At 35.2% G+C, this 14,348-nt stretch overlaps 2 protein-coding genes across 2 annotated transcripts in view; both read left to right on the top strand.

Moving 5' to 3' along the window:
• Window positions 1-14,348, top strand: part of MED18 (mediator complex subunit 18) — a 550,858-nt gene that overhangs the window by 531,250 nt on the left and 5,260 nt on the right. The window contains exons 2-3 of the mRNA XM_080159166.1: window positions 7,857-8,000; window positions 8,226-8,304. Coding sequence (XP_080015292.1) covers window positions 7,864-8,000; window positions 8,226-8,304 — 216 coding nt within the window. The 5' untranslated portion in view covers window positions 7,857-7,863. The remainder of the gene's footprint in view (window positions 1-7,856; window positions 8,001-8,225; window positions 8,305-14,348) is intronic.
• On the top strand, window positions 25-5,962 carry Mettl3 (methyltransferase like 3). Its single transcript, XM_080159146.1, has 8 exons — window positions 25-255; window positions 2,081-2,224; window positions 2,542-2,652; window positions 3,186-3,302; window positions 3,620-3,853; window positions 4,345-4,469; window positions 4,774-4,962; window positions 5,445-5,962. Exons 1-8 carry the CDS (start codon window positions 25-27, stop codon window positions 5,617-5,619), a joined length of 1,326 nt encoding a protein of 441 aa, XP_080015272.1. The 3' UTR covers window positions 5,620-5,962.

Below are 14,348 nucleotides of genomic sequence, written 5' to 3'. Positions count from 1 at the left end.
TAGTTTAAAAAGTACAAAATAAAAATGGAAGGGCTTGAAGGGACGGGAACTGAGCTTCCCTTCACGGGTAAAAGCCAGAGCCTTCGCGACAAGATGAAGCGACGCCGAGAGGCAATTCAAAATCTGGAGGCCAGTGTCGTCCAGGCCTCGAACAGTAGTCCTCCGGAAGAAGAGGTTAAAAGTGCCAGTAAAGAGATTAAAAAGCCCAAGCTGGAGGAAACAGAGAAATCTGCCAAAAAAGATAGGTCTAGTAAGGTGATACTTCTTATTTCAGAAAAAAAAATACAACTGAGGTGGATTCTTATAAAACTTTTTAACTTACTGCCCCACTAAAAATAGTGAGGCTCGCTAAACAAATTTGTGAAAAATCCTCCAAAATCGCATTAAAAATCTACAAAAGTCAAACAAAATCTTACGTTAACCCATTTAATTTTTGTAGATTTTTATGCGATTTTGGAGGATTTTTCACAATTTTTTTAAAGCTATCTACACTAAATTTAGGATAAACTTAATCGGATATTTTGAAATTTAGAGTTATTGTAATCTTGTGATTTGATTTCGACAAAAACTCTACTTTTACACTCTAATGCTACAACAGGAAGTTTCCTGAAGATTAAACAAGCTAGAGGACTAAGAGGAGCTTATATCAAAACTATTCCTCTTTAAAACCCTATATTACATCTCATCTAAATACTTAAGAACACAAATACAACCAGTGTTGCGGATCCGAATCCGGACCCTAGGGTATAAATTTATGGAAAAATCTACCTAAAGGGGTAGTTTCACGAAATGCATTTGAACTTAATTTAGTGAACCGCATATATTTTCCTAGTTAATTGGTTAAACTACATTTAAATGGCATATATTTGAAATAATTTCAATTTTCTACCACGTAGTTTTTAAAATAAATAAGACTTGAACGAACATCGTCTTTTTAAATTGAATTTCATTACAAAAAGACGATTTTCAAGTCTTGACATTTTTAAAACTACGTGGTAGAAAATTTAAATTCTTTCAAATATATTCCATATAAATATAGTTTAACACATTAACTAGCAAAAAATATGCGGTTCACTAAATAAAGTTCAAATGCATTTCGTAAAACTACCCCTTTATATAAAATAGTCACTTACAAATTTTGAAATACCTGGTAACCTTGTTAAGATCAGCTGATTCATTACCACACACTTCTCTCTTCGAGATTAAAGAATAAATATTTTTTGAAATTTTGGTGATTTTATTTTTATTGTCAAGGATCCGGATCCGCATACAATCAATGCGGATCCGCAACACTGAATACAACCACAGAGCTTGATCTTTAAATCGTTTTTATGCCGCGCTGAATCGGGGCGATTCAGAGGTAAACCGTAGGCGCGCTGGTGGTAAGCCACAGCGCACCTGATTTTTAAAAGATTTTCGGTGCGGTGTTGTTAAATCGCTTGCGCACTCACTAATATATCGATCCGCGCCAGTACAACTTTATTACTTAAGCAGTGTCAGTAAGGTATTTTATATAAAATACCGTGTCAGTATAGTATTTTATATAAAACATTAATATATAATTTATTTTAAAAATAACTATAAAAATGTTTTCACGATAGTTTTTCAATAAAATATTAAAGTAATTAAAAAAAAATATTTATTTATTAAATAAATCACCCCGATTTAAACCGCCAATGCCACTCGGTGAGTGGCATTGGCGCGCCGGGCCCGCGCCACTGCCCGATTCAAATCACCCATGCAAATTCGATTTAAAGATTGATATTAATAATTTGATGGTGCGCCAAATGAATCGCCCCGGTTTAAATCACCTATAAACGATTTAAAGATCGAGCTCTGATAAAATAAAGGTTCATGTAGGAGCAAAGGATATAGGTTATACGTGGATATATTGAAAGGGAAAAAATTGCCGTAAATTTTATTTAGCTTGCTAATATGGGTCTGATTTATTGGTCAGTTTCTTGTTTAGGAGAGGGAATTGGATAAAGGGTATAGTAATTTTAGCTAGATGCGAGCATCACTTTGTCAGAGTACCTGAAAATCTGGTGCAACATCCAAGTAATAATATATCCGTTATTAGGAGCATGTTGACGAGCTGAGTGCCCTGTTGTCCATGCAGTCCGCCAAGGAGAGGGAGGAGAGGTCGCAGCAGGAGGAGATTCTCACCCTGCTCAGGAAACCTTCTGCTAAAGAGCTCAGCCTTATGAACACATTCAAAAGTCAGGTGAATATTTTGATTTTCATATTTTTAAAAGTTTTTTGCTTAGGTAACTATTTTCTTGTAACTTACCAGGGGTGTACAGTATATTCTGCACAAGATATTGTTTCCCTTCTAGTTTTTACACAATGAGGGAGTAAAAAATAAATTAAGTAAACCTCCCAATTTTTTCCCATCCCATACACATTTTTCATTCAATCAGCCTTTTCAACACCAAGAAGCAGAATTTTAAATAAAACTACTGTTTACTTATTTACTTGTGATTTAGTGACTGGCCATTGTTACCTAGGTAAAATTATTATATCTTTCTTGATCTAATCTAGGATGGAGGAGGAGTAAAAGAGTTTTGTTCCTACTCCACTAAGAAAGAATGTATGAAAGTACACAGAGCCAAAGAACCTTGCTCAAAATTGCATTTTGTCAAAATTTTGCAGGTAAATTTTTATACTTGGTTTAATATAATTTGGATGTTACACGGGATATTCATGTACTCTTATCAAAGTGTAATTCGCAGCGGGAAAAATTAACGATATCCCCATCCGCTCCCTTGATCCCATTCCCTCCCCTCCTGCTGGATGAACGAACTGGCTAATAACTTAATAAGTAAAATCCATGTTAGCAACTTAAATTGACGACAATTTTTCCCTGATATAATATACACGTATATTCTATTTTTAGTAATAGCAAGGTTACTCTTAAAGTCTTGTATGTTTGTTTAAAATTTGTATTTCACATCTCATGGAGTTATGAATAACCGCATATCATGTAGTTTGCTGAATATTTACAAAACAGATTATGGAAGGGTAGATTTATAAGGAAAAAACTATATATTAGTAAAGAAACATACATTTTGGTTTGTAAAATAGGATTTATTTGCATTTGTAAAAATTTCTTATTCGTTTTTTATATTGTATAGAAAGTAAGTTTTTAGTTTTATTTTATCAATTAAAATGCTATTCAATTTCAGCCGCATACAGATCCAGGATTAGGAGATTGTTCATTTTTAAATACTTGTTTCCACATGGATACCTGCAAATATATTCACTACAAAGTTGACAAATCAGACATTCAGAAATCTGGCGAGGTATGTAAAAGTTTTTCCAGTATGGCTTCAAAACTGATTAATATCTGCTGGATTAGAATCGGTTCTAGGCCATACTAAAAAAATCATGTATAGCATCGTATAGAATGTTTTATAATTGACATTCAATGAATTTCTGTTAATTAAAATTAATAACATGGGCTCAAATAATATTAACCAAAACATTGATGCATTTCCGTGTAAAATTACTATTCTGGAATTATATTTAAGTTTTTAACTCTACAAAGAACTTTTTCTAATCTTTGGCATTACAACTTATTTGATGTGATATTGTATTGACATAGATACTAATATATCAGGTAAAGAAAGGAGGCGTTATTTCTGCAGCGCGTTCCGCTGGCGGCGGCGTTCTAGAGAGTACCAAACTCGTGCCCGCTCAGTGGATACAGTGCGACCTCAGGAACTTCAAGTTTGAGGTGTTGGGCAAGTTTTCTGTGATAATGGCTGACCCGCCGTGGGACATCCACATGGAGCTGCCCTACGGCACCATGAGTGATGATGAGATGAGACAGCTACCTGTACCTGGCTTACAGGTATTGGTTTAGATAAGGGATCTAAATGGATAAGACAATGAAAGATGTATTAGTGTACTGTAGATCCCCAATTATATTATACAAAATTTGAAACGTTTGGACACCAAACTTAATGAACCAATCAATCAAAATTCAATAAAGTCTCAAAAGTTGTTGAGCTAACAAATAAGAAAACGTTATTTTAAAACTTTAGGGACTAGTGTAATAAACATCCTAATGTCCCCTCCCTCCCTGTGTTTTAGTTCTTGACGCTATGGGCGAAAATATAATTGTCTCGGTTGTTATTTAAGAAAAATTTAAAAAAAAGAAACTTATGGCTGTTGTTTTAAAATTAAATAATGGTGCTAACTCTATCTATTGTTGAATTTACGTAGAAATCTTTGCAAAATTTTGAGAATAAGAAAGGAATTTTTTTTTGCGAAAAAGTACCTAAGAACACATTAAATAAGATATTGCGATTATTTCTTTTACAATATTTATATTATTTCTAGGATGAGGGATTAATATTTCTGTGGGTGACAGGTCGTGCCATGGAGTTGGGCAGAGAATGTCTCAAACTTTGGGGGTATGAACGAGTTGATGAAATTATATGGGTCAAAACTAATCAATTACAGAGGTGTGTTAGCAGTTAGCTCTTTCGTTATTTTAGACATGGATTTTTCCTATCGATTTCAAACTTTTTGGCGATTCCTGTAACAATTAGGTACGATTTTGAAGCATAGCAACTGAACTCTTTAATCGTTACCAGAAAGTACGTACGTTATTTATGCTGATTTTTAGCTTTTTTGATAACAACTTTTTGTATGATATAATTATCCTATTCCTTGTTCGTTAGTCCTTCCTTCTAAGTTTAGAGCTTCGCTTTTGAAAATTGAGAAAATAACTTTTCGTCTACTTATTTATACTGAATTTAATTTTAGAATAATCCGAACTGGAAGAACGGGCCATTGGTTGAATCATGGGAAGGAGCACTGTCTTGTGGGCGCCAAGGGCAACCTCCCCATCAACAGGGGCCTGGACTGTGATGTCATTGTAGCAGAGGTCAGGGCCACCAGCCATAAACCTGATGAAATATATGGTATTATTGAAAGACTGTCACCTGGAACTAGGTAAGTTTTCACAGGGAGGGAGGTGGCATTGGGGTGTTTATTACACTAGTCCCCAAAGGTATAATAACGTTTTCTTACAGATTGGCTTCACAACTTTGGGGACTTTAATTGAATTTTGATTGGTTGGTTCATTAAGTAAAGTGTCACAACTTTTAAAATCTGCAGAAGTGGTAATTTTGTGAATCATCAATGTCATCGGGAATGTAAATCAATTTAACGGTCATTCTCTTATCCCTTTAGATCCATGAAGTTTTTAACATTTGAGAATCCTCGCATAGCAGAGAATTTTTAACCACATACATAAAAAAGGCTAAAAGAACGATATCAGCCTCGTTACCCCATCCCCAGCCCTCATACTGTATAAACGAACTGACCAATAAATGAGTTCAATGTTAGCAAGCTAAATTAACGATAATTTTTCATGTTTATTCTAACCCCATTACCCCACAGAACTATAAGTAATCTAAACCAAATATTTCTAGGAAAATCGAGCTATTTGGTCGGCCGCACAACGTACAGCCCAACTGGGTAACCCTTGGCAACCAGCTGGACGAAGTGGTCATCCATGACCAGGAAACGCTTGACCGATGGATGAAGGTGTACCCCAAAGGGTATTATATGACCGAACAATTGGTATTACATCCTCGACAAGCTTAATGTTATTTGTAATCCAGTTTTGACCAATCCATATTGATAGCTACAATTACTTTTGTTAAAAATGACCTATTCATTCATAGTACTTATACGATTGTCAACTCTTTTTAAAATGGAATTCGACAAATATAAAATAATTTTTCCTTTATAAGGCTACTTTTTACCTGATTTTTTAAAAAGCAAGTTCCCGAAGTTCTGTTAAATGAACTAAATTGTAAAAAATACTCCTAAAGAATTGTTATTTATGTAATGAGATTTTGTAAAATTTGTGATTCAAATATCATTAATTGTTTCTAATATCATGAAATGACGGTTATTCCAAATAAATTAAATGTATTGATGATAATTTTGTATCAGAATTTAATTTTAATTAAGTTGAAAACTGCTGTTTTGGGGGGTTTAAAATAGAAGCAGGGGTGTATAATGTATATTCTGCACAAAATTCATTTTTTTCCCCTGCTGCCATTTTTTTTTTTTTACTCCCTCCTGGTTTTTTTCAAGCAAGGAAGGGGTAAAATTGAAAAAAATTTCAAAACTCTTTATTTTTTTTATATTTTCCCCCCTCCCACACATTATTTTAGTTTTTTTTCACCAAGGATGATATACACCCCTGAATAGAGGAATAATTGATTAATTCTTAGGTATTTGTCTGATGTGAAGGAACTCGCTAACCGTTGAACCGGTTTGGTTCTTTACAGTGAAGCTTCTTATAGGTCTTGAGATGCTTTACAGCTATTTATTATGAATAATTCTGGCCTTCCTTATGCAATCGAATACTAGGGGCCCTCATAAGTACAGCTCCAAAATGGTCAATTATCACCCTAATATTTTTGACCTATCAATTCTTTGCATTCTTGGTAATTTATATAGGAATAAATTTTGCTTATTTCCCTCTACCTAAAAGTCAATTCCATAAATTGCAGGCCCTGACAAATACAAAGCTTTTCTTAAACACAGAACAAATATAAACAGCTTTTTTTCCCGATTTTAAGAAGCCAAAAATTAAGATGGAAAACCTTATATGATTGATTGATTGGTCGAAAATTGGACACGGAGTTTTTCCTACCTAGACAAAATTTCCCATTCAGTAAAGTTTTTTTTCAAGCTAGTTATTTAAGACAGAAAATGTAACACATAGTTACAAAATATTCAAAACGAAAACAACAAAATTGAAGAAAGACTTTAAAATTGAAAGAAAATGTTGTATTAAAGCTTATAATTGGGGAATTTATGTTTAGAGATAATATGTCCCTATCTAAGTGTACACTTTCGACCAAACAAATTGAGCGCGATATTTTCTGCTACTGAAAGTGAAAAATTTAAAAATATTTAAGAAAATTATATACTTAAAGTTATTACCTAATAATTTAATATTGTATTTTATTACAGAATGGTGAATTTTTGTGATTAAATGTTAAAAAATATTTAAAAATTGTTCGATACTTTAAAAGCAAAAATAACAAAGAAGGTAATTTAGAAGCAAAAATAAATGAAAATATTCCATATTACAAAAATACCGTTATGATGATATTGTATCTTGGAGAAGCGTAGCAACGCTATAATTCACGTTGTCCGTCAATCCGCAACCATATCCGTACATCTGATTTTAGATGCTCTGTAATAGATCTGAAGGGTGAATGTGGTTGGGACAAAAAAAAGTTGCTCAAAACTTCCCGGCCACAAAGAGACGTAGGTACTTAAACTTTATTTAATATAGTAAATCTTTCGATGACCTTTGAGTACCTTAAAATGGAGAACTTAATCGGAGTAATGGTTAGCGAGATCTAGCTAGCAAAACATACTTAAACCTTAGGTACTTCTATTATAATGGGATTATAATAAAATTAAAAATTTTACTTAGTTCAATATTCCTTTATTCACTGACCATGATCTTTTGGTTGGCGGGGCCGGGTAACTTTTGATCATTTCATTTATGAAACAAGAAATATATATATCTATGGAATCATTATTACTTGGATCTTACACCAGATTATCATGTATTCTAATAAAGTATAACATGTAACTAGCTGGCTAAAATAACGATGCCCCCGTTTACCCCATCCCCTCTCCTGCCAGTGGATGAGCGAACCAACACATAAATGACAGGGGAAATAGCAACCTAAATTGATGACAATTTTTCCCTGTCATTAAACATTTGCATAAAAGTAAATGAAATAAAAGTAAATATTTAAAATCCTATGTTGTCATTCTGTTGTTATAAATAATTTAATATTTCAGAAGTTTAGAATGATGTCTGGTGTTTCACACCAAGCCCAGGGAATGGAGGCCCTGACTAGCGCTATGAAGGCCAACATTGTACCTGACCAGGAGTATCTCCTACAGGGCAGTGTTCTGGATACAAGTCTAGAGGTTTTAAACCACAGGTAACATCATATACCAATAGGTTTGATTTTTTGAATGATATTCTTTTTATATAAAGCAGTAGGCACTTAGCTCCTGGGGTGGTTTTTTATTTTTCTGTCATAATACAAATCTCCTAGATGCTAGGGATGAATCCAAATGTTAAGTTAAATTGAATAAGCATTTTTGTGCTCAAAAATTCTCTAGGTAGCTTTTATTTTGTAATTTAAAGTATGTTGTTTATTTAGATTAAAGGGATTATGTGACAATGTTGACGCTGGCCATCAAACTTTTCACGAAAAAGAAATGGTTTTCACGATCAGAGGAATATTTGTAAAAACAAATCATTAAAATGTTTAAAGTTTGAATTAACCTATGCTATAAGAATAAAAATTTTGGTTCATAGAAAGAAAACGAAGTAGCGGGTTTCGTCGTAATTTCACTGTACGTCCTCTCCTATATCTAGCCTATGCTCTAACCCTGCAGGGCCAATTTCCTAACCCTGCTGACAATAATCATTTACCTAACCTAAAATAATCTAAGATAAGATAAGATAAGATTTATTTTCCTCAAAGGTACAACATATTTTATTAGATATATATTATAAATTATGTTACTATGCTTGATTTGTTTGATTCATCTGGTTTGTTGTGTTTGGTGCAGGTTAGATAATAATATACATAATAACAATTATTAAGTACCTAGCATGGAATTGGCCGAACTTCATCTCCACCTAGTTACCAGGCCAGTTTAAATTGAATGGAGACAATATTTTACAATAAAAATTCCATGCAACATTGTACCAGATAGTTGGCATAACCCTTTAAGGGTTGTGGAGCCACTGGTGTACTTTGACGCTTGCCAAGCCGATACAATGTTATATGTGCAAATAAATAATAATCTTAACAATGAAACAATATCTTGCTGTGTATTTCAGACATCCTCCTACTATCAGTTGCAACTTCTCCAAGCGTGAATTCGGAACAATTAAGGAACCAAAACCTCCATAAGGAGTCGCTATTCCCGTTGAGATCCCTTTTCAGCTCCAAATAGACAGTTTCCTTTATATCAAATTATTTTCATTATAGAGTGGAGTTTTGTCCGGGTTTTAAGGACATCTCCACACCAATAATTACAGGATAACGGCAAATTTCGCGATAACACTTGGTCCAATCCAAAAAATCCAAAAAAAAACCAAAGAAAAGTCCAAAAAAGGACAAGAATACCCTAATAATAATCATATCGTGTACTTAAGTGAACAAGGTGTAATGGTTGGTTTCGATTCCTACGGAATCTGATTTTTATTTTTGAGAATGGATATAAAAAATCCTAAGAATAGGTCATATGCGATTCCTACGGAATCTGATTTTGGTATTTTGATAATGGGAGTGTGTCCCTAAATATGTATGGTTCGATTCCTCCGGAATCTGATTTTTGTGTTTTGAGAACTGGTCACAGCATGGCTGTGAATGGGGCAACAAAATGGGAGAGGAAGAGGGGGGGGGGGAGGGGGTTTTAAGGGAAGGCGAAAACGTATCATTAATCCATTGATTCCACCCCTTTTTGAAGGTAAAAGGGTGAAAGTGGGTCATGTTAAAAAAGACTGTGGCGTGCTATTGCGCGCGTAATTTGGTTATAGCTTTGCTTTAGTGAGGTTTAAATCTTACTATTGTTTAGACACGAAATGTTCGGAGAGGAAGAATACCAACAAATGTGGCAGCCGCTACGCAATAGATTGACAATAACATATGAACGACTTCTCAATATAGTTAATGGTGACAATGTCAGTGACGAAGTACGTCGTGAGGTAGCCCGTCTTCTATACCAACAGGGTTATTTAGAAACCGAGTTGGCCCTCACACTATACAACCCAAACAAGGACATGGAGTTTCATGAAGCTAAATTGGGTGAAATTGCTGAGCGGATAACTGCTCAAGAGGGGGCCTGTCTCCAGCTATAGTTCCAGAAGTTGGCCATTTCCGGTTTGAACCAGTTACGGTCAAGTTCTCTACGACTTTATATACAAGATATCCGCAAAAATATCCGCAAAAACACCCGCGGAAATGTCCACATGATGTTCACAAAAATCAACAAAAATCAACAATGAATCAACAGAAAAAAACTGCAAAAAGTTACTGATATGGCTATTGAAATATAAAATTGTTTTTGAAGAATAATACAGTTTAGTTTTATCCAAAAAAGTAAAAGTATTAAAATATCATAAATTATCATAAATTCATTGATTTGTTTAATAAATCCTAGATATCTTGCTATGAACTTTTATTTTTTATGAAGGATGTATAGAGTAATAGGATGTCTGTTAATATTTCGCTATGGATTAATTTTCATTAGCATAAAAAAAAGTGAAGTGAGAAACTGGTTAAAATAAGGGAGATGGGTCAGGGAATTCAACAGGTTAGGGGGAGGAGGGGGGGAAAAAACTAGAAGGGGAGTGGTGGGTGGTTTGTGCGCGGCCGTGACTTCCAGCTAGACAGACGGAGCGGCGCCTATCGTTTGGTATATACTGGGGGGGAGAAAAATAGGGGGAGGGGGGAAGAGTGGTTTTCCGGTAAAGCACGGCAGAATAAAGCAAAAGAATAAAGCAAAAGAGGGGGCGGGGGGGAGACAATTGGTTGTAAAGCATAGGGGGAATACGCGGGAAATCGGAAGTAGGGAAAGTTATTTATTAATTAATAAGTTAAATTAAGATTGAATAATGTATGGTATTAAGACACAAGGGGGGTATAAATATGGGGGTGGGTAGGGTCAAAGTTCAATTGTCTCAGAAATGTCAGATCAAGAAGAGGAAGTTGGACAAGGCCAAGGTGCTTTACCGGATGGGGCGCCGGAAGTTCCGGAGGAGGCTGGAGGAGAAGAAGATGTTCCCCTCCAAGACCAGGTGCAGGAGCTCATCGCCATGTTGAACTCAAGCGATGAAATCGATGATCCTGCACCCGTGCACGGCGTCCAGCAGCTGCTGAACCTCGCGGCAGTGCCTGATCTACTCCCATTTCCGGGGGTAGACAGGCGCTGTCTGGACCTCTGGTTTATGGTCAAGAGGAGGTTAATGGGCGTCGTGTACGAGGGCGACAGACTTATGTGGAGGAGATTCCGCCAAGATGCCATCGATGAGGAGATCCTCCGCATGATGTACTCCAACTATGGGTTAGTCGTGAGGCTAATTTCAGTAATGCCCACGTACGCCCGCTCCTTCCAGGCCAACATGGATTCCATCGCCACCATGGACCGCTTGGTCACCGTCCAGCAGGACCTTGTGGAGGAGCTCCTCCAACAGGAACCCGACGACGTCGATGACTCCAGCGACTACGACGAGTAGATGGCTATGCCCACTACATGAGCTTAACCAGTCCAGTCAGCGATAGTCATATATTAAACAAAATTTTCGATATCTAAATTTGAATAAATAAATATATTTTTGGTCAAAATTATGAAAAAACTTTGTTATTTTTTTATTAGATAAAATAGAGGTAGAGGTTGCGCGATTCGTTAGTTGCTTGATAAAAAATATATAATATAATAGAAGAAGTCAAAGTCAAAATATAAAATGTAAAATGAATAAAGTGGATAAGAAACAAACTATGCTAAAGCTACTCTATACATAGGTATGTATGTCGGTTCCTACGGAACCTACTCGTTGAGATTTGAGGTTAAAGAAATGCTGTTTTATTATTTTTTTGGTATAGAAATTAAGTGCTTACAAAAAGTCGAGGGCTAAAGATACGAATAGAAACTTAGTTAGAACAAAAAATTGTTAAATAGAGGAAGAGAAAAAATAAAGTATTTGCTTTTTTTTTTAAGAAAGTAAGTAATAAGTAAGTAAAATATCTTTCTTGAGAATAATTTTATTATCAATCAGTTTAATTTCAAAAATAAAATATTTGCTTTTTTAAAATATTTGCTTTTTTAAAACTCAATCTTGTTTAGGTAATAAGTAAAACATTTTTTCTTAAAAATATTTTTATTATCAATTAGTTTAATTTCAAGTGGAAGGTTGTTGAATATAGTTGGGAAAGAGTTAAGAGGGGCGTGCAGGAGAAAGTTTCTATTGGTGCCCGGTTCGTAAGCAAAGTTGTTCCTGTTCCTAGTGCCATACGTATGTCTGTCTTGAACAAAATTCCAGGTGTTTTCGAAAATTTTGGGAAAATTGCCTAATTTATAGGCGTGCATAAATTTACAAACATTGAATTCAATTAACAGGTTAAATGGAAGTATGCCATTAGATTTAAAGAATTCAGCTGTGTGAGCTCTGCTAGGTAAATTTTCGATTATTCTAATGGCTTGCTTCTGCAACTTAATGATTGGTGCTAACAGATACATAGGACAGGCAGTGAACAGGAGACAACAATATTCGATATTCGACTTAATATAAGAAGAATAGAGTAGCTTTAAGTGTTTCTTGTCCAACAAATGACGCATTACTTTCATACTATAAATTATTTTAGAGACTTTGCTATAGACTTTTTCAAGATGATAAGAAAACTTCATTTTCTCGTCCAATTGAATTCCCAAGTGTTTGATACTACCCTCATTGGTACCGCTCACAAGATCCAACTTAGTGATTTTTGACTCATCATTTTCGTTATGATTATTCATGTTTACATAGACTTCAAAGTTGGTCTTAGCGGCGAGCTCAGCGGGGGTGAGTATCTCACGGGGGGAGGAAAAGACCATACATTTGGTCTTGCGGGGGTGAATAAGAAGTTTATTGGCATTGTACCATTGGGTCAGTCTGGGGACAAGCTCCTTTACAAGGTTGATCAATTGTATAATATTCTGCTTTTCAATGAAGCCCACTGCGTCATCAGCAAAGAGATTGATTAGGATCTCTTCACTGCATGAAACAAGGTCATTGATAAAAATCAAAAAAAGAATTGGTCCCAGGACTGACCCCTGAAGTACGCCAATGATAATGAATTCAATTGTGGAGGAGAAAAGGCCCTTAAAATATACACGCTGTTTCCTATTTGCATAATAACTACGGAACCAATCAAGTGCAACCCCCCTTATCCCTGAATTCTCCAGTTTGCTAAAAAGGATGTCCCTATTTATCATGTCGAAACACTTCCTTATGTCCAAAAATATGGCCATACAGGAAGTGTCTCGACTGAGTGCTTGGGTGATCAATGTGCTTAAGTTCAATACATTGTGAAAGGTTGAGATTCCTTTCATGAAGCCAAACTGGCGGTTGCTAAAAAAAGACCGATCTTCCAAGAACTTAACCAGCGTTTCACAGACATATTTTTCAATGGGCTTGGAAAAGTTGTCAATGAGTGAAATTCCTCGATGATTATCTGCCTCGCTGAGTGAACCTGATTTGTGAAGGACAACTATTTTGGAAGTTTTCATTTTTTCAGGAAAAGTGCCATTTTGAAGTGATAAATTATAAACATGTGTTAAGGGAGTGGCAATGGTATCAGCACAGCGAGACAGAACATACATCGAGACATCATTTATGTCTGTGGAACGCTTAGGTTTAATACTACGAATGATATTAATAACCTTGAAGGGGTACAATGGCTCAAAGAAGAGGGAATCTTGACATGGGGGTGGTAAATATTCAAAGAAATTTTTGGGGGTGGAAGGAATTTCAGGCCTTAGGGAAGACCCAATCTGACTAAAATAACGATTAAATTCATTAGCTATTTCTTGGTCATTTTCAATTTTGTTTGGGCCTACTTGAAGGTATGTGCACTCAGGGGAAGATTTACTAAACCCAATGACTTCCTTTAGGGTTTTCCAGAGTTTTTTCCCATCCCCGTTTGCATCTCTTATTTGTTGTCTGTAATATTCAATCTTTGCTCTTCTCACTTGCCTATTGTAATTATTCCTATAGACATTGTAAATACTTTCATTTTCAATTGTTTTGTCTTTTAAAAAGTTGCTGTACAAAATATCTCTATGCAATCTACAACGCAATAAAAAGTCTGACATGAAAGGCTGCTGAGGCTGGGTACGTTTGTTTTTTCGTTTTTTTCTAACTGGACACTTTTCATTATAAAGTCTCAAAAAGGTTGAAATAAAGTTATCATAAGCAATGTTTGTGTTGTCTTGGTTTAAAACGTGATTCCAGTTAGTGTGGTAGAGTGCATAGTTTAAGGCATCAAAGTTTTCATCATTCAATTCTCTTTTTTCAAAGAAATCTGGAGGTTTGGGTTTATTTACTCTGTCTATTCGGAATGAATTAATAATTGGCAAGTGATCGGAGATTTTTGAAGTTAAGACAAAGGAAGACATTAGGTTTTGAATAAAGTTACCTACCCCGAATAAATCAAGAAGGGTTGCAGTGGTTCTAGTTACTCTAGTAGCTCTGGTAACGGTATTTATGATACCGTTAAAGGAAAAAGACTCAA

The sequence above is a fragment of the Acartia tonsa genome, chromosome 4 (genome assembly GCF_053477335.1).
Source record: "Acartia tonsa isolate MP-2025a chromosome 4, ASM5347733v1, whole genome shotgun sequence".
In the NCBI taxonomy this organism is placed as follows: Eukaryota; Metazoa; Arthropoda; class Copepoda; order Calanoida; family Acartiidae; genus Acartia; species Acartia tonsa.
Note: the sequence above shows the minus strand (reverse complement) of the source record. Positions and strands in the feature narration are given on the sequence as shown.